General features: G+C 42.0%; 3 protein-coding genes and 1 long non-coding RNA gene across 10 annotated transcripts in view; 2 read left to right on the top strand and 2 right to left on the bottom strand.

Annotated features, from left to right (window-relative positions):
- MDN1 (midasin AAA ATPase 1) overlaps positions 1-10,376 on the top strand; it is a 174,773-nt gene extending 164,397 nt beyond the window's left edge. The window contains exons 94-102 of the mRNA XM_040474169.1: positions 1,038-1,201; positions 1,922-2,011; positions 2,921-3,036; positions 3,627-3,801; positions 5,422-5,495; positions 5,589-5,703; positions 6,588-6,651; positions 8,062-8,204; positions 8,955-10,376. Coding sequence (XP_040330103.1) covers positions 1,038-1,201; positions 1,922-2,011; positions 2,921-3,036; positions 3,627-3,801; positions 5,422-5,495; positions 5,589-5,703; positions 6,588-6,651; positions 8,062-8,204; positions 8,955-9,143 — 1,130 coding nt within the window. The 3' untranslated portion in view covers positions 9,144-10,376. The remainder of the gene's footprint in view (positions 1-1,037; positions 1,202-1,921; positions 2,012-2,920; positions 3,037-3,626; positions 3,802-5,421; positions 5,496-5,588; positions 5,704-6,587; positions 6,652-8,061; positions 8,205-8,954) is intronic.
- Positions 9,039-13,968, bottom strand: LOC121029781 (uncharacterized). Its single transcript, XR_005789887.1, has 3 exons — positions 13,866-13,968; positions 10,702-10,812; positions 9,039-9,137 (listed from the first exon to the last, which is right to left on the bottom strand). It is a non-coding gene; the product is annotated as an uncharacterized LOC121029781 (long non-coding RNA).
- A 26-nt stretch (positions 13,969-13,994) lies between these two features.
- LYRM2 (LYR motif containing 2) lies at positions 13,995-17,421 on the top strand. Its single transcript, XM_040474170.1, has 3 exons — positions 13,995-14,098; positions 14,724-14,864; positions 15,311-17,421. The coding sequence occupies exons 1-3, from the start codon at positions 14,054-14,056 to the stop codon at positions 15,389-15,391; spliced, it is 267 nt and encodes an 88-aa protein (XP_040330104.1). The 5' UTR covers positions 13,995-14,053; the 3' UTR covers positions 15,392-17,421.
- Positions 17,422-18,859: 1,438 nt separating this feature from the next.
- The window catches only part of ANKRD6 (ankyrin repeat domain 6), a 216,411-nt gene continuing 211,569 nt past the window's right edge, over positions 18,860-23,701 (bottom strand). For all 7 annotated transcript variants that reach the window (XM_040474163.1, XM_040474162.1, XM_040474164.1 and 4 more), the window contains one exon: positions 18,860-22,193. In XM_040474163.1, the coding sequence (XP_040330097.1) occupies positions 21,622-22,193 (572 nt within the window). In that variant the 3' untranslated portion in view covers positions 18,860-21,621. The remainder of the gene's footprint in view (positions 22,194-23,701) is intronic.

Here is a 23,701-nt window from a genome sequence, read left to right as displayed (position 1 = left end):
CCTCTCTGAGGTTTTAGAAGCATTGACTGTGCCATTATATGACAGTGGGAATGGCATAGCTCTGATGAAAACTCAAAATCCAGACTTTGCCTCTTACTCACATTATAGGCTGTGGCATATTATCCATATTTTCTTTACCTCAGTTTCCTCATCTGTAAAATGGAACTAGGATTTATTTATTTAATTTTATTTTATTTATCTTTTTAACATTTATTTATCTTTGACAGAGAAAGACAGAGTGTGAGTGGGGGAGGAGCAGAGAGAGAGGGAGACACAGAATCTGAAGGAGGCTCCAGGCTCTGAGCTGGATGGGGGGCTCGAACTCACTGACTGTGAGATCATGACAGAGACAGAGACAGAGAAACACAGAGCGTGAGTGGGGGAGGAGCAGAGAGAGAGGGAGACACAGAATCTGAAGCAGGCTCCAGGCTTTGAGCCCCGATGTGGGGCTCGAACTCACTGACTCCGAGATCATGACCTGAGCTGAAGTGGGATGCTCAACTGACTGAGCCACCCAGGCACCCCTATTTATTTTTTTTAATTTGAGAGAGCACGTGCATGCAGGTTGGGGAGAGGGGCAGAGAGGGAGAGAGAGAATCCCAAGCAGGCTTAACGCTCGATGCAGAGCCCAGCGGGAGGCTGGATCGCATAAACCATGAGATCACAACCTAAGCCGAAATCAAGAGTTGGATGCCTAACGGACTCAGCCACCCAGGCATCCCTAGTTTTTATTTTCATCAAAGTTCTACGTGCATGTATTTTAAAGAGTCACACACTACACAGTGCAGCCTCCCCTATTCCCCTCCCTCCCAGAAGAGCCGCCTTCGACCTCACGGTGGGGAGGAGAGAAGGTCAGGGGAGTAAGAATTGGCAGTGAATATCCCAAAGAGAAAGAACATGTGAAACTTGTATGGGGAAACGTGCTGGAGAGTGAAGGAGTGAAGTGTGAGTAATCGTTAAGATCGGCAGGCAATCTCGGAGGCTCAGTCTGTGTGTAATATCAGAGTAAGTAAAACAGTGTCCTTGTATGCAAATAGGCTATGATGAGGTGGACATGGAGACCCACAATGTTAGAACAGAAAAAGACCAAGATCCCAGGACCGACATATCCCATGGGGAGACAGAGGATATGAAACCAGAGAGAAGCCAAGATTCGACCATTCACACAGCCCATCAGTTCCTTGTGGACACAGTTTTCCAGGTGCTAAAATTTTCACAAATTATTGCTATGATAAGTTAACAAAATGTAATTATAAACTGGTTTAAAATTTTTATCTTTAGAACTTCATGGAATATCTGGTTGTTTGGGGGCATCTCATCCTTATCAAAGTGTTTAGGAAACCAGTTGGTATGACCACTTCTCTAAACAGATGACACCGTTCCAGCAGTTGGTCCCAGGGTCAGAGTGGGTGGTCTGCCCCAACCTGGCTGTGATGGTGTGTCTGGTTCTCCAGCCTCAGGTTCGCAGATCTAGATCTGCTCTTCCCATGTTCAGCATCCTTATTTGAGGAGCTGTAGGTAACAATTCAGTTCATGCTGACGAAGTAGCAAGAATATTTGGCTTAATGCCTGCATTTAGGAAAAGCAGATTTAACGGAGTTGTTTTCCCGAATCATTTGACTTAATAGCAGTCTAGATTATTCAGAGAACATTTTGATATTGATAATTTTGTGGAGTTTTTGTTTTTATTTTGCTGGATAGATTTCTTCTAAATGGTAAAACTTCCTTTATCTTGTCTCTACACAAAGAGAAATAGAAGAATAGTTGTCTGGCATCTTATTGTGCCATCAAATTTGCTTACGCTTTGTGTCTCAGGGGCATGTATTTGTAGTTCATACTACTGGGAAGAAGGCAGCCAGTGATATAATGAGTTGGTGATTTCAATCTAGGCTGCCTCTTATCTGTGGCTTTTTCTTCTTAGCCCTTTTTAAAAGATGTCAGTGAGCTAAGACAGGAGCTGGAGAGGCAGCTGGAAACATGGCATCCACACGAATCTGGAAACCCAGAAGAAGTAAGTCACCAGTCTTTTCATAAGATATCTTGATTTTCTTTTTTTTTAAGTTACAGCAAGCTTAACAGGTTCTTAGCACCAATTACTTTTGTAAAAGGGACTGAGTATATGAAGACTGTAATTACAGTCTGAAGCCTAAGTCTTTCCAGTGCTTTCTGCCTACTTTGCCACTAGACATGTAGTTTAATTAAACCACAGAAAAGCTGATGTGTTTATTTCCTTTAATTTCTCTTGCTAGCTCTATGAGTTATAACAGATATGACATTGGTTGTGAAATGAGGCAAAATGTGTCATCCTCACAGTAGGCCACCTGGAATATTGCTGGCTGACTTAATGTGGCAGCATAGCTTAAACAGAAGCTTCATTTTTAATGAGCTTGCATCCTGAATTTACTGTATTATCCATGTTTGTATTTTGTGCCTATAATCATCATTCCTACTACACACCTGTATGAGGGCTCTGTCATACTTGGAGCTTTGTGTCTGGGAAAGAAGCACACTGTTGAGATTGGCACTCATCGTTTTTGCTTTTGAAACTTGACCCTGAGAGCCTACGATTAAGTGGCTGGATCTGCTGGCACCAAAAGTACCCACTCACAGCTCCCCACCCATACAGAATGTGCAGTTTATCCTCTTTGTAGGTGATGAGAATTAGTTGTTGATTTGGTCATGCAATCCAATATTTTCTGCCTTGTTGTTTCACCCTTTCTCATTCGGAACTGTGAGTTGTGGTTTTGGTAGAAGATGAGACATTTTTAGGATGTGGACTAGATGGCAGCCTGCCGAGTTGGCTTCTGTTGACAGAGTTCACACGGGTCATTTTCTGCTACTCTGTTTCAAGTGTCTTCTTGCTGTAAATGACTTGGCTGGCTCTGACGTTGTAAGAGTCACTTCTATGTCGTTGTCACAGGAGAAGGCTGCAGTGGAGATGTGGCAGAGTTACCTGGCCGTAACTGCACCTCTTTCACAACAGTTGTGTGAACAGCTTCGTCTCATATTAGAGCCTACCCAGGCCGCCAAGCTGAAGTAAGTCTTCTCCACTAAGCACTCCCCCTGTGCCCTGAAAAGATGGCCGTGTCACCTTTTCTATTGAGCTCAGCCCCTAACCACTTAAAAGTGCTGGCTTCTAGGTTGCCATTTATGCAGCGTGGATATGTTATTCCATACCTTTCTTCATGTTCTCTCTAAAAACTGAAGTGTCTGCGAAGTTTGGTACGAGTGCAGTTCCTTTGATTCATTAGCCTCTGATGAGAAAACTGGTTGGTGGAGCCTTTGGGTGGGTGTATGGGCTTGCTGCATGTGTTACTCACCTAGATCTTCGCAAAGGTTTATCCAAACTCATAGTTTCAGATTAGAAAAGAGTCAAAGACTTAATCAGTGCAAACGTTCTTTTTCTAACTTTTTAAAACTTGTTGCAGCTTTCGTGGAAGGGCCTGATTATTGACACATATATAACCAGTTTTTCTGGCTGCCCTCCTGTCTCAGTTGATGATGACATTTGAGTGTGTCAGGTTACTGGTTAAAAGGTATTATAATGTGATCTTATTCTTTAAAAAAATTTTTGGAGGATGAACAATTGTTAACTAATCTTTGCCCCATTTGGGTAAATTTAATAGAGGAGACTATCGAACTGGGAAGCGGCTGAACATGCGGAAGGTCATTCCATACATTGCTAGTCAATTTCGGAAAGACAAGATTTGGCTTCGAAGGACCAAGCCCAGTAAACGCCAGTATCAGATTTGTTTGGCCATTGATGACTCTTCTAGCATGGTAGACAACCATACCAAACAGGTAAGGAAACACAGGTGCTAATTTAATGAGAAATTAATGCCAAGCCATGCTCTATGGCCACCTAAAAGTTTTAAATATAATCTGGCAAAAAGCACTTTGAAATACCAATTACTGTTCTGAGAATGTGCTACTATGTTTGAGAGGACCTAAAATTTTAAAATGAGTTCAAAAGGGCAGTTTTAGGATGTCTCAAATAATTGGTCCCTTACTGTTAGAGACCTTAAAAAAATTTTTTTTTAACATTTATTTATTTTGAGAGAAAGAGCTCGAGCGGGGCAGGGGCAGAGAGAAAGAGAGAGAGAATCCTAGGCAGGCTGCCCACTGTCAGCAGAGCCCAACGTGGGGGTTGATTTCACCAACAGTGAGATCATGACCTGAGCCAAAATCAAGAGTCAGATGCTTAACCAACTGAACCACCCAGGCATCCCGAAATTGTTTTTTAGCCTTGCTGTGCTCCTGTCTAGCTGTAGAAGAGTAACTCTGACAGTATTTATAAACACACTGTACTGGTAAACTGTTTTTTAAGGCCTTGTACAACATATTTGAATATCATTGATTTTTAAAAGGTGTTTCGTGTACATCTCTTTAAGTCTGAAATTAGTTAGTGCTCTAATAGTATTCACAAAGCTTAAGAGCCTGAATAGAATTAATTACTTATGATACCATCATTATGGACACAGAAGAGTGATGTGTTTTTGTTTTAAAGTTTATATATTTATTTTGAGAGAGAGCGCAAGCACAGGAGGTGCAGATAAAGAGGGAGAGAGAGAATCCCAATCAGGCTCCATGCTGACAGTGGACTCAGTCTTACCACTGTGAGATCATAACCTGAGCCGATATTCAAGAGTCAGTCACTTAACCAACTGAGCCATCCAGGCACCTGGAAGAGTGATGTTTTTTGCAGTGATGCTATTACCCAGTATGAACCAACAAGCAACCTAAATCCATACTTGTGCTCTGCTCTAAAAAAAAATGTGACCTCTGAACCTAGGTTCCGGTCCAAGCTCCTCACTTACTGCCATATGATATTGGGCAATTTATTTACTTCTTAACATGTCAGTTTCATCTTCTGAACAATGAGGATTGTAACAGTATCTACCTCCTCCAGAGTTGTGAAAACTAAATGAAGTATGTACTGTGTTTAATGCCTAGCACTTGGTATGTATTCAGTAGGTGTTAGTTGCTCTAAGTAGCATCATCTTTTTAATGAAATTTAAATTCTAAGACCAGGCTGTCATTTATTTATGGGTTAATAAAATAAACTGGTTTTTAAAATGTTTTGCCTATCTGAGATTACTTTTTATGTAGTTCCCTCACCCCCCTAAAAGGGAAAAATTCTGAAAATGTTATGGACCAAATCTCTTAAGATCACTTTTATTAGATCCCTAGAGCAGACCTTTGCTACTGATGTAATGGACTCTGGGTTTCAGGATTTGTGGGATTAGCCAGGGTCTGAGGCCACCATGGCCTCTGGGTTGATTATGAATAGCCATGTTGACATTCCCTGTATGCCATGCAAAAATAACATTTTCTGTGAGACTCTTGGTATAAAAAAGGTTGAGAGGCACTGATCTAGAGGATATTCTGATTCCTTCAACCCTTAACCTTCTTATTTCATAGCTGGCATTTGAATCTTTGGCTGTGATTGGAAATGCTCTAACCCTCCTGGAAGTGGGTCAGATTGCTGTGTGCAGGTAAGGGTGCTTTTTAATCCCAGTGGGAAAATCAACTTCCTTTTGTTACGTTGATCACACAAAAAACACTGCATTTGTTTTTTCTATCCGTAGTTTTGGAGAGTCCGTAAAGCTATTACACCCATTCCACGAGCAGTTCAGTGATTCCTCGGGTTCCCAGATTCTGCGGCTCTGCAAATTCCAGCAAAAGAAAACCAAGATTGCTCAGGTATGCTTGTATCACATGTCCTCTGAACAGCCATTCTTCAGCAGGTGTGGGAGAGACATAATTTTTAGCACTCCCTCCTCCCCAGTATGGTGTTAGGACAGGTAAAAATTTCGAGGAAACAATTTCGGGATGCCAGGCTGGTTCAGTTCTAAACCTCAGGCCATGCACCACTGGAATAGAAACTTCCCTGGCATCCATTAACAAACAGGGTGTGAACTCTTTTTCTGAGTTCCTCAAGGGTTTCTGACTTTACATCACTAATTTTCAGGCTCCCTACTCTTTGAGAGATTTGGAACTTTTGTAGGAATAAACTGTCTCCCCGCACCCTTAATCGGGCCAATTTCTCTCCCCCATTTGACCTAGAGAAGAAATGATGTAAAATAGAGCCAATGACTTGCTCAGGATGACGTAAGTTCAAAACACAGCCCAGGATAATGATTCTGTCCTCTTCATTTTTGCCCTCATCTAGCCTACTTTCTTTATGTTGCACTAGACATTTTATGTTTTCTTGCCCTTTTCTGCTCAGCTATTTTCTTCTGAAAGACGACAGCTGTTCTGTTCATTTGGGGGAGTTACTGATGTCTTGTCTTCACCCCCCCAGGGGAAGTATTTCTTTTCCTCTAGGGTGTGTTACAGAACACTAGTGGTGTGTGTGCCAAAGACACATGTCCGTGCTGGAGAATGCCAGTGCCCAGGGGTACATGCTAGCACTGAAAGGATCATCATCCCCTTTGGACGGGGGGCGGGGAGGAACGGTTTGATTGCCTAGAGATCTGAGATGGTTATTTTGATAATCTCCTGAGTGTCAAAAGTAATTTCAATCTCTGTGACAGTGGGAAGGGTTTTCGTGGTTTTCTAACGGCCTGTCTCTGGTTCTGGTCTAGTTTCTCGAGTCTGTAGCCAGCATGTTTGCAGCTGCTCAGCAGCCCTCCCAGCACGCCAATCCAGGTGAGCTGCAGTTCTCATCTTTATCCACACAATGCTTTTCTACTGTGTGCATTCACAAGCCACTTGCTTCATGCCACAGAACCCATCTTTTAAAGTGGACGCTGCATAGGAAAAGTTATAAGCAGGAGCTGGAGAGATATTAGGCATTCATGTAATTTGTTACTCAGCCATTTATCCATTCAGAAATTTGTGTTGAACCCATACTCATGAGGCTTATAACCACTGGAGGAATTAGATACTAATTAACTACACCTGGCCCTTGAACAATGCGGTAGCGGGGTGGGGGTGGGGGGTAGGAGCACCAAGCCCCTGCACAGTTGAAAATCCGTGTAACTTTTGACTCCTCAAAAACTTAGTTACTCATAGCCTACTGTTGACCAGAAGCCTTTACCGATAACATAATTAGCAAGTTTGCATATTATATGTATTTTATACTGTATCCTTACAGCAAAGTAAGCTAAAGAGAAGAAAAGGTTAAGGAAATCATAAGGAAGAGAAAGTATATATGCAGTGCCATACAGTAAGATACCCACATATAAGTGGACCTGCTCACACACTTCAGACCTGTGTTGTTCAAGGGTCAGCTGTAGTTTGTTATAACAGAGTTAAGCGTTGTGAAGGAGGAGCAAGGTGTAGGATTTTAGTATAAAGAATATTTTGTAATATTTTAATAACGGAGGGAAGCAGGGGAGGACATAATTCAGAAACCAGCTAATCCAACCATGATTGACTTAGGGCTTGAAACACACCAGTTCTGTATCTAGCTCTTCCTAAAATCTCTCAATCTTGATCGTTTCATGGAGAACCTTCCTATTTGAAGCATGTCCTTCACACCTCTCAACACTCACTAAACTTCCTTGAGAGAAAGACTGCCCTCGTGCACTGTATGTAGTCTTCCATTGGAAACATTATAGGTAAACCATGAATACAAACGTTAAAAAATTATTTTAATGGCCCCTTCTACTTGTTTTCTTTTAAATGAGTCAATTTTAAGAGGAGAAAAATACCCAGATTAGGTACAAGAAATTTGGAAGACCCAGTTCCAGGTTTCTGATTTAGGCAGTTTCTTCTAATGGCCTACTCAGTATTGCCATTGTTATACTTTATAGCCATGAGTATATGTTTAATTCTTGTATGTTGTTATACGATGAAATTGATCTAATGTGATAGGGAAATTGTTTTATTGACCGAAGCTTCATATGTCTGTGTAGCCTTGTGTCCGACTGTGGCATCTAATGTCCCATCTTAGAGGTCCCTTTTGCTTATGTCCAGAATTCATCAGTTTCAGATGTCTGTTTAGTGTCGGCTTTCTCTGTGCTATTAACCTATTTGTCTTTAGGTAGCTTGGAGTTGTTAACAGTGGGATCTTCATTTTGTTCCCTTCCTCTCCTGCTGTATGTTCTACCACAGAAAACGCACAGCTCCTCCTGGTGGTCTCTGATGGGCGCGGCCTTTTCCTCGAGGGCAAAGACAGAGTCCTGGCAGCAGTCCAGGCTGCCCGGAATGCTAACATCTTCGTCATTTTTGTTGTATTGGACAGTCCCAGTTCACGGGTGAGTGATTACTAAAAGCTGCTTTTGGGGATAAAGTGGGGATACCCTTCATCATGTTCTATCTGAAATATGGCCTAGGTCACACCTTAACTCCTTATGTTCTGCCGGACACTATCCGAGGCACTGTATTTTTTGTTAATACTCCCACTTTACAGTAAAGGACAGAAACACAGGTCATAGGTCAAGAAAGCCAGAATTTGGACATTCCGGAGACCACCCTCTTAACCACTTGCTGTGTCAATTCCTGCTCTAGTGGGTCATCCTTTCCCTCCGTACTGTGTCATTTCCAGTACTGCAGCCTTGATGATGGGCCTTGTCTACTTCAAACTATATACCAGCCCTTTCCAGTTACTGGTATCCTAGCAGTGCCCTTCTCAGAGCAGGAAGCATCAGTTGCTAAGTGAAAGACCCCCACAGGACAGCTCTGTTCCAGGCGAAGCATGGTCTCTGCAGGTCACATTAAGGCCTGGATAACAAGTAGGAAGATTTAATGTGAATTACTCCAAGTAGAATATGGGAAATTGGGTTTTCTGGTCTCTCCCTCTTTTTCAGTGTCCATTCTCCTGGAAGGGGTGCTCAGAGATCTGCCTCCTTAATGAAAGTTCTGCAAATTGTTTCTTAATAATAAAAGCTAATTTTATATTAGGAGTTAGATACAGGAGACCTAAAAACTATTAGCAAAAGAGATCAGGGAAGAGCTAGCCAAGGATACTGGTTTGGTTTTTATTTCAAAATGTCTCCTGTTTACAGGATTCTATCTTGGACATCAAAGTGCCCATATTTAAAGGACCTGGAGAGATGCCTGAAATCCGATCCTACATGGAAGAGTTCCCGTTCCCATTCTACATCATCCTTCGCGATGTGAACGCGCTCCCCGAGACGCTCAGTGATGCTCTTAGGCAGTGGTTTGAGTTGGTGGCAGCCTCTGACCACCTGTAGGGAAGGAACACAGTCTAAAGTGAGACTTTACACCATTGTCAGACTTTGGCGCCTCCAGCCTGTTGCTCCCTCTTTTGGACAACTGCTTGCGAACTCACAGCTCTAAAATGTTATTTTATCTTAGATCTGATTTCTAAAGATTCATCTAATAGCTGCAGACAGTTTTTATTACAATGTACTCTTTATCTTATAATGTGCTTTCAGAGCCTGGCCAGCCTCGGCCTCTGCTGTTGCCCCGGCTACAGCCGTAACAAACCCAGGGCAGCGGCCGGTGTCTGGACCTGGAAGCCCCAGCCCAAGAGGAGGCTAGGGCCCAGCTGCTGCCCCCCTGGAGGAGTAGCTGCTGGGAGAAGGGGACCGTCCCAGTCCTTTGGACAAAGGACCACAGGCAGCTGCCCTTGTGACTCTGCTCTGAGGCTCCGCCTTGCCGATCCCACGGTGTGTATCTAAATGCCGTCAAGAGGCGGAGACAGCTGCAGCTTTCTAGAGGCTCGAGTGCGTGTGTTTTGTCATTGTGCTTCATGTGCAGGGAACTACCTTCTCTTTGAGGGTTAGGGAGGTCAGGGTGTGTGTGCTCTTACAAAGCAACCAGATAGCATAGGAGCCCAGGTAAGCCGAAAAATGACCCCCGGGCTGTGTAAAAATGAAGTGGCTTTTCTGTGCCGTCCTTTGCATTTGCTGCTGCAGGAGACTATGCAATGATGGAAAAGTGATTTTCCCTTTGGTTATTTCATTCTCTCAGCGCCACAGTCCCTGGTGTCGTAGTAATTTATTTCTTTAGTTCATTTTTTTTCTTAACCGTTAAGGGGAAGAATATTCCTCACACTGCTTTCAAGCTGGACTGAGCCAGTCTCGTTCTGGAAAAGAAATGCCATGTTTAAGAAAACTAAGTACTTTTTTTCCCCCCCAGTTAAACTACATCAATGATTTTTAGACAGTTTTTACTTGGCCAGAAAGCACTGATTGAATACTTGAAATTGTTGCTGTGTTCTATTTAAGTTGTCAGAATGTCGTTTTGTAGACAACATGCCATCACGTAATCGTCTATCTCCTGTTTGTTTTCAAGTTACACTGTGAAGTTTGCCACATTTTTGAGGTGGTCATCGAAGACACAGATTGCTTGTTGTTTAACCAAGTGTCCTAAAGCATGTACCTGAAGTTATATCATTTTTTATTCTAAAAAGCTATGCAGCTTATATTCTGAAAATTATTAAATATATACCACTGTTGTAATTTGTGACCAGTTTAAGTGTTTGAGAGGTGGAAACTGCAGAGAGTGAGTGGGAGAGAATCTGAAGCAGGCTTAGTGTGGAGCCCGATCTCAACAACCCTGAGATCAAATCCAAGAATCAGATGGACTCACCAAGCATCCCTGCAACCATTCTTAATGGGACACAACAGGTGTGTAAAAGGTGTGCTAAGGGAATGATCTTGTCTGCTGGATCAGCGGTCACTAGCTTACGCTGGACCCACCATGGACCCACCACCTTAGTGGCTTCCTGAAATAAGGGTTTATTTCTTGCTTGTGTTTCATGTCCATGGTGGGTGAGCTGCCCACCATGCTCTGGCCTTGTGGCACAGGAAAGGGTAAGTTGGTGGAAAACAATGGCTTCTACAGATTTTGCTCCAAAATGACAGGTTTCATTGGCCATAGCTGTCTATAACGGGTCTGAAAGGGAAAGACACCAACATTCTGATGTGGTCTGTCATATGTACCTTTGAAATTGGACCATCGAAACTGAAGCCTCCCTGCTGATACCCAAGAGTCTCGTTTGCAGCTTGTGCTGTGATGGGAAACGTGGGAGCAGTCCCAGGAGACCTATCAGGAACTGTGACAGGGTGAGGGTAAGCAGCATGATGCACTTGAGTCACTGAGCAGGAGTTAGAGGGTATGCTTGCTCTCACTTGGAGCTTAACCATTATAGCTGCCTTACGTAGTCTTCATCCAAACCCCAATCTTGTCTGGTCTTTTATCCCGTCTTCCCTTCTGCTCTCCTGACTACACTGCACCTGGACACTCTTATTTTAGAGAACCCCAAGCAGGCTCCATGCTCCATGTGGAGCCCCCCACATGGGTGCCCACAACCCTGGAATCATGACCTGAGCCGAAAATCAAGAGTCCGATGCTCAACTGACTGAGCCACCCAGGCACCCTTGGAGTGCTTTTAATCTGTAGTCTGGACTACTTTGGTGGTAGCCCAGACAAGTCGCATTGCCTGCTTCATCTCATAACATCCAAGAAAGAGATCATGCTTCTAGGGTGACCTCTCCTGTCCCTTCTCTCCCAGAATCCCTATCACAGAAGGTTCTGGTTACAGCAAGTGAGAAGTCCTGGAATCTGCTAGCATCCTAGGTGTCCTTTGGAATTTTCTTACCTAATGTGCCTTTCTGGAAACACCTACCTAGTTCAGAATAAGCCCTCAGGTATGAACCCTGACACCATCTGTAATATTGCACTGGACTTGCACTCCCACTTTAGGCAGGAAGACCTAAGACGGGAGCATCTATGACTCATGACAGTATTTCAGGGTCTAGCATGAGTTCATGTATAAAAATGTCTTTTCTAATTTATAGATTCAACACTATCAATTTTAATAAAGATTTTACAATGATCTGTAGGGAAAGGATATAAAAGATTCTTACAAGAAACTACAGGGGAGTAGTTCTGCCATTTAATAAAACATACTAGTCCTAGGTGAAATAATCCTGAACAATTTGTTTAGACCCTAAAAAAATTTACCATATGGGCATCATTTATTTATTTAGAGCACATGAGCCAGGTGAGGGACAGAGAGGAAGAGAGAATCCCAAGCAGGCTCCATGCTGTCAACTGTCAGCACAGATCCTGATGTGGGGCTTGATCCCCTGGGATCATGACCCAAGCCATTATCTAGAGTTGGATGCTCGATTGAGCCACCCAGGTACCTCTGAAGAATGATCTAATAAATAGTGTCCAAATTATAGTTTAGGAGCTGGCAAAAATACTGACATCCACATCATGCCATAAATCAAAATTAAAATGTTTACACCACCTAAAGTTAACCAGGAAGACATAAATACAGAATTACAAAGCTCTGAAGGGGAAAAGATGAAATTGAGAAGGCTTGAAAGAATAATACATGACTATATAGAAACTTCTGAAAGCTATATAAACAGAAGGACTAAAATTGCTTTTAGTTTTGAGAGAGCACAGGAAGGGCAGAAAGAGAGGGAGGGAGAGAATCCCAAGTAGGTTCCTCACTGTCAGTATGGAGCCTGATGTGGGGATTGATCTATCGAATTATGATCATGGCCAGAGCTGAAATCAAGAGTCAGACACTTGACTGAGCCCCCCAGGTGCCCCCAAAAGGACTAAAATTTTTAAACAGGCAAACAACCCATATAAAATTAGAATAAAAACCTTGATCACCATAAATGGACCAGTCATGACAATTCATAAAAGTGGCAAGGGATATTTAACTTCACTTTTGTAAGAAAAAAAGGAGTTGCTATTGCAATTACACAAAACTTCAAAAGTAGTCACAGCATCACTCATACAATGCCTGGTAATGTTCAAGAAAGCTAATCACCAAGAGTATAGGTGGCAGGTCCTGTTTCTAGTAGGACTCAGGTAGGTCTTGCTTCACTTTACAGATGAGGAAAGAGGCTGGGAGAAATCAAGTTGCCAGAAAAACACAATTAGAAAAGGGGACCACACCAAACAATTCCAGCAAGTGACACAATCAAGTAAATGCTCACTAAACAGGTAACCAAATGAAAATTTCTGGCTATATTCTACTTTAGAACAATTCTATTTGACAAAAAATACAGCAAAGATTCACTAATCCTACTTACATAAGGGCAGTTATGTGTTGTGGGGAGAATAAAATTACAAGGCAATAAAAGCTTAAAAGTGTGCGCATTTTCAGTGTCTTATTAGTGATACAAAATTGTTAAAACGCCAATGGGGCAGCCATTTAAAACCTCTTAAGAACTAATGTGAAAGTTAATAAAGGGAGACTCACAGGAGTCAGGAGGCTAGAAAGGAAAGCTGTACCACTCAGTGTCCCTCCCAGGAAGAATTGTCCATTACAGACTCAAAACAGGTCAATAGAAAAGAATCCTAAATTACAGGCGCCAACAGGGAAAAGCTGGAAGAGGTGCAATGTACAAGACTTCAACCTCCCCTGAAACTCAGTGAGAAATCATCACCCTCAACTCTTATTTTCCAATGGACTTTTCAAAACAACCCCCCTCAACTTTCTTCTTCATAAAATAAGATCCCCCCCTATGTTCATTGGGCTTGCCTATGGTTTTGCCAGAGCTTGTAGGTACCCAATTGCGAATTCTCTATTCCCAAATAACCCCATTTTTACTGATAAAATAACCTTTATGTTTAAGATTAACATAACTAATGGCAACCATGAAGATTACCACCATGAGGAAATTGCTTGCAAACAGAAAACACCAGGATGGAACAGAAAAAAAAAAAAAAAAAAAAAAAAAAAAAGATTTTAAACATACCTTCATTATTTCTAACTATGCACGTTTAAAAATCTCAAAAGGAATACACTAAATTTTACCCCTCACTCTCAAACTTCCATTTAATAAAAACCACAGTGCCAGGAACTGGGCCAGTTGCCTTGCCACTCCTTTTATCACAGCTATTTGTGGCACAAGAACTGTAATCCCCTCTCACCCAAAAGAAAATTTAGTCGAAGACAAAACTGTCCAAGGTTATACATAGCTCATTACTGGTTCCAACTGCTGGGGCTTCAGTTTAGACACACTGCAGGGGATTTGGGGGCCAAGTGTAATCCACAGGCCGTATCTCAGGAAACCGAGCTCCCTCCCCCCACCGCCTGCTGACCACGCCCCCACTTCCGCTCCTGCGCATTGGAGCTGTAGGGGAACCACGCTGCCTGGAGGACATGGCTGCTTCCAGGTTACCCCCGGCGACTCTAACACTAAAGCAGGTAACACCTGTTCTCGAAAGCCTTCTAGGGCAGCTTCCCACGGTCTGATTTCAATTATCCGTCTCTCCCTCCACACCCCCCTGCAGAGTGGGGCTCGGGGGCGGCTTAGCCCTCCGGGGAATTCTGACCCGGTGCTCACTCCCCCTGAGATTGGCCCGGCTTGGGGCGGGGCTTCCTGCTGCGGAAGCTGGGGTGGGGGCTGACCTCTGGCCACGGATTCGGCGGGCCACCCGCCAACCCGCTGCCTATCTCTTGACGCTTTGGCCACGGGAAAGATTGCTCTGGCTGTTGTACTGAGCTATTGTAAAGAATGAGATTACCAAAGGATTTTAACAACTGCATTGGTTTAGAAAAAGTGCTGTTACAGTAATCACAGGTTTTAGTAACTGGTAGCCCTTTTTCTGCCCAGTGGTCATCTTTTGACGTTAAAGATTCTTAGGTTTGACAAAGGAGTAAGCAAACAGCCCAAACTTTTTGCCTTCTTCTGAAAAGGAAAAAGTTTTTCTTTGGTCCTCAGTTTTGAAAAAGGCAAAGAAAAGTCATCTGTTTAGTTTGGTTTCCCAAAGTAAAGCCCTCTGGGCTGTAGGTTTTGCAGTTGTATTGACATTTCTCCTCCATTCTACAGTTCATGAGAAGGCAACAAGTTCTACTTCTCTACAGAAGGATTTTGCAAGCAATTCGGCAAGTTCCAAATGATTCTGATCGCAAATACCTTAAGGACTGGGCAAGGGAAGAATTCAAAAGAAACAAAGGTGCCACCGAAGAGGTGAGAAAGAGATCACAGGCAGGACAGGCCCTGACCATTTTGTATTAATTGGCATTTTTTTTTTTAAAAGATGAGTAGACATCTTGTAGTATGTCACAGAGATGATATATCTTCGTCATTGCTTTTAATGTTACTATTTTTCTGCCCCAGTGATATTTTAAATTTCCTAATCTTTGCTCTACAGTAGCATCACCTGTCTGTTAACTGGACATACATACACACCTGAAAAGATTATAAATAGGACAGCATGATGGTTTGGGAAGTGTGATGACTAGGGTATCTGAAAGCATGCCAGACACTGTGCACCCATAGTTGTCAGCTTGGAGCTTTCCTGATACCCAGAAGTTCCAATTCTCAGTATTGGTTCCTGACTAACAAATAAAATGATAAAGTACAGCTCTATTTAATCAGGTAGAACAATGACCAGATTTCACTTTCTTCTACAGGATACAATCCGGATGATGATTACTCAAGGCAATATGCAGCTCAAGGAGTTAGAAAAAACTCTTGCTTTGGCAAAATCTTAACTGTAGCATTATCCTGAAAGATTTTCAAAGTCTCCATGTATATTGTTGAGCTGATTCGACTCCATGATAGACAGCCTAACACCAAGTCAAACTGTACAGTACTTGGGAAAATACAGGACATGGAGCATGGCATGTCAAAGAAAAACACATCAGAACAATTGCCTTAACACTGAAAAATATACTTTGTATTCTGAAAATGTTTTTGGATATGTCAGCAGTTTAAGCAGCAAAAACCAGTACAGGTGGTCAGTGCAGAAGGTGATCCCTACCATTAACTATCTGGGAAATGCAAGTCTAAACCACACTGAGACACTACCATATCAGCTGAAATAACTAATTAAAAAGATAATAACAAATGGTGGTAGAGATACAGGAAAACTGAACCTCTCACACATTGCTGTGGGAATAGAAAATGGCACAGCCACTTTGGAAAACAGACTGTCAGCTGCTTAAGAGAGTAAATTCGACAGTTCTGTTCCTAGGTCTGTAACCAAGAGAACTGAAAACCTTTCTACAAAAAAACTTGTACAGGAATATTCACAGCAGCATCATTCATACCAGCCAAAAAATAGAAGCAATCCCAATGCCCATCAACCGATAATAAATATGATGCCTATAGATTTAGTAATAAAAAGGAATTAAGTACTGATACATGCTACACATGGATGAACCCTGAGACCAGTCTCAGAAAACCACTTATTGTAGGATTCCATTTACATGAAATGTCTGAAAGAGACAGAAAGAGGTGGTTGCTCAGGGCTGTGGATAGCCTGGAGAGGAATTTAATGGATATGGGGTTCCTGTTCTGGGTAATGAAAGCACTCTAAAGTTAGATTGTGGTGTTAGATGCACAACTCAATATACTCAAGTCCAACGAATTGTACATTTTGCATGTATGGTATGTGAATTCTGCTTCAACAAAGCTAGGTTTTTCTGATTTTTTTTTTTTTTTTTTACTGATATACAGCAGTACTATGCGTCAATTAAATAAGTCAATAAAGCTGTTTTAAGAAGCAGTAGGAGATTTATGATTGGAAGCATACTGACCTCAGGAGATACCCTGGACCTTTCTTGAAAAAAGTCCTTCTGTGTTACCCCTCAGGGTTGTTGAGGTAGGTTCTTCAGATGTGTTATGATCTCATAGCAGAGGACTCTCCGAAAAGTCACCACTGGGAATCTAGATCTTTGTTGGAAAGAGGAGAGAGAGAAGCCTCATGAACACATTGAAGCACTTAACCAAAAAGAAGAGACAACTTCTGGATGAAACTAATGCAATTACCTTAGCATCCACAAAGAAAGAAGTAAAAGGATCAGAGAATATCCTTGGTGCATTAGGTTCTCCTCCAGTGACAGGAAGAGAAAGAGTTTTAAGAATACATTGAAGACAAGAAATTGACCTGAGCACATTTTGAGAGCAAAATGTGTAACACAGTTTAGTGAAAGCTTATGGGAGAGGCTGGATTGACAGTCCTGCAGACTGACCTCTGTTCATTTACAGAACAGATCTAAAAAATTAATCCAAGAACCTGACCAACACCTGGAAAATGTAGGACAAATTTTGCAGAATGGTTACCTAGTACTGGATTGTGTGCCAAAGGCAAGAGAAGCAGATAGTGGCATTTGTCAATGACTTACATTATTGCCAGGGTCCACCTGACCCTTCCATAACCTCAACGCCTGCAAGACAAAATCATTCTTCAACAGGGTAATCGAATTCAAAATGCATGAGCTAATTATCAGGTTTGTATATAGGTGTACACATTAGTCAACCTATCACAAGGCCATGTGATGAACCAGAAGCACTCGTGAAGTTTCTAAACACAGAATACTTTTCTTTGTACAGCATGATATACACACTCAAGTTAGGCTGTCTCTAATAAATCTAAGATCTTGACACTAAAAATCATCCTTTTATGAGGTGTAGAAGTCAGTGACCTGGGTGACGTTTTTACTAGCACTGGTGTATGTCAAAGATGTAAGTGCATTTGTGGTTTAAATTTGCAAGATGCAAAAATGCCAAGAAAATCTAACTTGGGTTTGTTTTGATTGTTTAAATTGGGCAAAACACTGCAAATTTTCATCTTCCAGAGGCTAGGATTTTTATAATCTCATATAATGACAAGACTTTAGCGCTAAATAAATCTTAGCCTAAACAACAACTTCTCCTCTCACATATGGAGCCATGCTCGTTAAGATGTTGGCCAGATTAGAACTGCTGGTGAAACACATTTAGCATCCTTATCAGTGTTCTAGATTAGACAACAAATTACCTTTTTGGATATTCCCTATAAACCATATTAAAAAAACAACAAAAAAAAGTTTATTTGAGAGAGAGTGAGTGCATGCAGGGGAGGGGCTGAGGGGGAGAGAGAATCCCAAGCAGGCCCCACACTGCACACTGTCGGTGCAGAGCCTAAAGTGGGCTCAATCTCAAACCATGAGATCATGACCTGAGCCAAAAATAAGAGTGAGACGCTTAACTGACTGAACCGACCAGGCAGCCCAACCATACTCTGGTGAGTATTCAAGTTTTGTTCCTAAGGTTTAATTTTCAGATGTTTGGATGTTTAGTTTATGTATTTGAAGTACAGTAAGTCAAATCTTTATATTAAAAAAATACTTTTTTTTAATACAAAAGCATTCTAGCATGAGGAGAAGTGGCTAGGGCTATTTGCATACTGACTGTCCCTATGTCATTTCCTCCTTTTAAGTGTGCCATTGCGTAGGAAATTCAAAACCAAGGGACAGGCATTGCTGCGGATGTGCCTGCAGAGCAAAGGGCTTGAACATTTGAGGAAAGCAGAACATTCTCCCTGGTATTTGCATTATTGTAGACACACCAGCAGCCATGCAGGAGAGGGGGGAGACCCACACTTACCTAACTTGTCTCTTTTATGGAAGAAAAATGTGGCCAAACAGAGGGACGCAGCTCACGTCTACTGTGGGAAAAAATTGGGCTTACGTAGAGTTAAGGTCCAAGCAGGCTCAAAAGCAAATGTCACTTTGCCAAACTAGAAATCGCCCAGCCGGTTTCCTTCCTTCAGTCAGGCATTTAAGAAATTCTGTCAGAATTAAATTTACTATTTGTGTTTACTATGTCGCTTTTTTACCCATTCTGTTTTGCATTAGAAAAAGTGTGCTGTTTCTTAGGTGTCTCATGGATTTAATGTTAACATTTATTGTCATGGTATTTTGACAGTATTACAGAAGAATATTTCCCTTTAAAATAAAAATTTTTCTTACGCATAAGTATTCTAAAAGGTCAGTTTTGTTTGTCTTTAAATCTTATTTAATTGATTTGGCTTTTATATCACAAGAAAAAATGTATTTAGCTTTTATGAACAGTTTTGTCAAAAATGTTATTTTGCCTGCACACAATTAAGAGGTTTTGTTCTGTTCAAACTGTTGACCTTTTAGAAAATACTAAGCAAAACATTTAAGCTTGCACTAAGAAGTATTTCCATATTATGGGCTTCTGAAAAATTTATTTTTCATGCAGTGCATCTGACCTCTACTTTGAAGCAAATGTATTTACCAGAAATCACACTTCTATAGAAACAAGGTAAAATGTAGCTGGGTGAAGGCACTCTTTCTGGGAACATAAATTTGGTCAACCACAGAAACGAAAATGTAAACAAAGCAGTCATACTTGCATTTTTAAAATAAGGATTTCAATATCCATAGTGTTGAGAACCATATTTAATGCTTGGAAGAGACAAATTCAAATTAATAAAAATATTAAATAGAAGACAACATATCTCTGCAGTATCAATGCTTGACTGAAAAAAAAAAAAGATTTAAATGTGAAAACATCACTTCCTTTATTTTGGGCCCCCAAAGTCAAATGATTAGAACTATATTCAACCTAATCACAGATATTTACTATATTCAATGCAATAATTCACCAACAAAAAAACCCCACTGCAATATTATACAACTTTTCTGTGTCTTAACATCATTTCCCCATAGCTATTGAAAGCTCCAATCTCTGTTTCAAACACAACCCACATGACAGCCAATAAATTAATAGTTTTGCTTCTTTGGAAAAGTACTATTGTGGCATTTGCTCCTTTTAGCAGATAGCACAAGGGAAAAAAGGAAAAATACACATCAGACCCATAGTTGAGTTTTTGACAATACTAAGGAACAAAAACCCAGTTGTTTAAAATAAGCTATTGCAGTGGCCTTGAGATGCTGCCATCTCTCTGCGTTAGGAGGCAGACTGATCCTGTTTCCTCACCTCTACTGGTTTTCCGTTCTAGTAGAGAAAGATCCATGTAACCTGTCAGACTAGGTGCCTTGGACCCTTCTCAGTCCTCCCTAGTCTCTTCCCTGTGACTTTGGCAGAAATATCCAGTTCACAATGGTAAGCTGCCCGCTTCTGATGAGTAGGGGTTGCATAATCAAAATACTTCCTACCACAGCACTCCGTAGTCTAGATAAAATTTGTCTTCATTTCTCAACAAGGATACTCCTTGAGATAACAGCTATTTTGGTAAGTGAAAAGAACTCCTGCTTAGACCACAACTTCCTGAACATCTCAGGATTTCCTCTCTCAGTATTTGGCAGTTCTTAAGAAACTGATGTATATTGAGGAAAGCTGAAGATTTCAGTGATGCTGGATAAGGGAAAGATTCAAAAAACTGAAGGTACCATCTAGCTCTGCAATTCTGTGGTTCTGCATTAGGAACGGAGATGAGAAAAGGAAAGTACCTCTACATTTATCAGTGCAACAAGATCCTCTGGGGGAGAATCAGACATTCTTAACAGTAGCTGAGGAACAAGACTAACACGCACATGAACATAAACTTGGGAGAATATTAAATTGATTCCCTATCCAGGTTGTGTAATGGTGACCTACATCTAGATCTACAGATTGTCACTGTTAAGAAAACAAAAACTGAGCTTGTTAGGCAAGAACAAAGGGACTAAAAACATACTTTGTTTTTCTGGGTGTTCCCATGTCAGGAAATCATTTTTTCTTTGGCTCTGTGAGCAACATTTTATTCAAACTTAGAGACAACAGTTTCTCAGTTCTGGGGTTAATGGAAATAGAATTGACATTTCTTTGCATACATGGAATTTTGAGGAGATGAATATAATCAAGGGGCAAGAAGCTTAAAAGATAACTAAATCCAAAGTTTCAACATACCCAAGCTACTTTTACAACTTATATACTCCACAGAGGAGAGGAAAATCCTTGGGGCTCCACAAGATGGGGAATTGTGGGGTCTAGACTGAGTTGACAATTTTTACCTTGACATAAAGACTGCAAAGCAGTGGGTAACTTCTGAGGTTCATCAATGACCGTACACAATTAGAAGTGAAATACTTTTAAGAAATAGCCTTATTTCTTTATAAAATGTAGACTGAGAAGCTCAAATTTAGAAAGGTACTCTTGGTTAACTGGGTTTGATTATGGATAGCTTATAGAAGTTTCAGGTGATTGTTAGGTGAATGCTTTTCCATTAATCTGCTTTAAAATTGGTAGGATTAATCAACTGTAGTGTTTCTGTATTTTGACTGAAAATACAGAAATCATGACCAAATGATTTGAACCTTTCTCATCTGAGTTTATTAACAAATATTCCCAGTGCTAGTAGCCAATTACTGATCATTTAAATACCCTCTGACTGCAAAATACTTTAACATATATTGGATCTAGTGACATCATGAAAATCTCTTTCTCCTCAAAATCAGTTTGGTAAGTTTTCATCTGGTTAAAAGGTCAGCACTTTAAGAATTAGGAATTCAAGAGAGGATTCAGCGCATCTCAGCCATAGCTCGTACAGAAAGATGCTCTCATCTGGGCACCACAGGGGTGCTCACATGAATGACTAAAGTTCACAAGGGATTAATTTTTCTTCCTTTTGATTTATGTTATTTCACACATCCTGAATTTTAGGCTTTAGGCTTTACACATCTTTCCGTTTCTTAGCGTGGCTCACTTAATCTGAGCTTTTGAACCTCAGATGAACCCAGACCGAGGTTTCAAGTTTGTAATGAAACCTAACACAAAGCAAGCTTCCCCTGGCTTTGGTGGTCACTGTTGAAGTTTCATAACTTCAGGGCGCAGGAAAGCGTGTGCCTGGCACATTTCAGCAATTTGACTTTTTGTTTTTAAAGGCAAGTCTGCTACGTGCACAAGAATGGACATCTTGGGCACAGCTGTTCTATAGATGCAAAAGCAGAAATCATCAAGAAGCCCTTCTCAGGCCACTTTCCAGATTCTAATTTTCCTTCTGCACTTTAGTCCTTAGTTTAGCAAGTTCTTCTTCTAAACTTTTAATATGTTCCTTCAGGGTGGCCTTGTCTTCCTGGGCTTTCTGACTGGCTTGGCTTCGCGCTTCTTCAATCTTCCTCTCATACCACTTTTCCATCTGGGTAGAAACAGCCTCAAAAAAATACTGGGTAATCTCCAGAGCCTGGGAGGTGTCTCGAACGTGAGAGGCAGTCTGCTCACTGCCCGCTGCCGGGGGCGGCTGCCCACCGGCGGTGCCGGGTGCCAGGTGCTGGGCCCGATGCCTCGTCTGCCCACTTTTCCCAGACTTCTTGGTTTGGGTGCCTCTGTCAACACAGGGCCCAGCCTGCTGATCACACTTGGCCGCCTCTTTCAAGGGTAGCAAGGTTGTCTGGACCTTGACATTCCTCAGTCGGGACGCGGTACAGTCTGAGGAAGACAGCTCCTGCTGTAGTCTGTGGGTAGCAGTGGAGTTGAAGGCCTTTTCCTTGGGCCTAACCACCTGAGGAGAACTGTCAGAAGCCGCTACCGGACCTGCAGTGGCCACGGACTGATCCACGCCTAGTTGCAGAAGGAAAACACAACTCAGAGTAAATCCACGTTCACACAGTCATGTGGCTATGGGCTGGCGTTTGAGAGTCCTGATAATCCCGTAAACCATCAGGCCTTCTCAATCGCCAACCACCATGTGCAGCTTCTGCTCTGCCCTTCCCTTCCACTTGCCCCTGGTTATCATTTTGGCTTGTCAGGGCTTTCATGGGTAATGATGTTAACCACACTGGTGGCATCTAAGCCAAAAGCAGCTGCTGGCCTTTCCTTTAGCCAGTTTCATTAAAAGGCTCTGGGTACCATTTTGTGATTGCTAAGGATGACAGCTCACCAAGTGTCTCCCAAACAGAACTGGGCATGTACTGAGGGAAATAAATATACCCATTCCCTGGGGCGCCTGGGTGGCTCAGTCGGTTGAGCAACCGACTTCAGCTCAGGTCATGATTTCACAGTCTGAGTTTGAGCCCTGAGTCGGGCTCTGTACTGACAGCTCGGAGCCTGGAGCTGCTTCAGATTCTGTGTCTCCATCTCTCTCTGCCCCTCCCCTGCTCATGCTCTGTCTCTGTCTCAAAAATAAACAAAAACATAGGGGCGCCTGGGTGGCGCAGTCGGTTAAGCGTCCGACTTCAGCCAGGTCACGATCTCGCAGTCCGTGAGTTCGAGCCCCGCGTCAGGCTCTGGGCTGATGGCTCAGAGCCTGGAGCCTGTTTCTGATTCTGTGTCTCCCTCTCTCTCTGCCCCTCCCCCGTTCATGCTCTGTCTCTCTGTCCCCCAAAAAATAAATAAAGGTTGAAAAAAAAAATTAAAAAAATAAATAAACAAAAACATTAAAATCACACACACACACACACACACACACACACACACACACCCATTCCCTAATTTCTGGGCCTTTTCCACACCATAGGCCCAGTTAGTAGTTGCTTGACCCAAGCTCCAATTTGGAGAGGTGGTCATATTCTCCATACCCAGAGCTCCAGCCAAGCTCCATAACTAGACCGATCATGAAAAATTTGCCCAGGATTTCTCCAATGTTACCACAGTTCCAGAAATGGTCTATGGTAACAGAACACACTTGACATGAAAATCCCCCATGGAGGCCCTAATTACAAAGGCTCTGATTATCCTCAAAATTATCATCATGGAGTATAATCACTGTGGCTAATGAATAGATGCTTTGTCTGAAACGTCATGTTATCTAGCACCTGGGGCAGCTTTAATACACAAACTGCTGTTTAAGGAAGTTTTCCACAGTTGGACAAAGGCAAAAGGCTGATCAAAGAGAAGAAAGGAGAAGGAAGAACAAGGGCCAGAGCAAGAGACCTGCTGAGAAGACCAGTGTCCATTCATCAATCTTCATCTTTGGGGCCCACTCTGACACCATCAACATCGTACCTCAAACACTGCTGTCACCAGTCAACAATCCTTTTACTCTATGTTCTTTTACTCAAATATTCTTGAGCACTTAACTAGGAGTGCTTTATCACCATATAGAAACTGAATACACAGCAGTAAGCAAA

Source organism: Herpailurus yagouaroundi, unplaced genomic scaffold, assembly GCF_014898765.1.
Source record: "Herpailurus yagouaroundi ecotype Mexico unplaced genomic scaffold, PumYag 139, whole genome shotgun sequence".
Taxonomy (NCBI): Eukaryota; Metazoa; Chordata; class Mammalia; order Carnivora; family Felidae; genus Herpailurus; species Herpailurus yagouaroundi.
The sequence above is the reverse complement of the archived record's forward strand: the minus strand, read 5'-3'. Positions and strand labels throughout refer to the sequence as shown.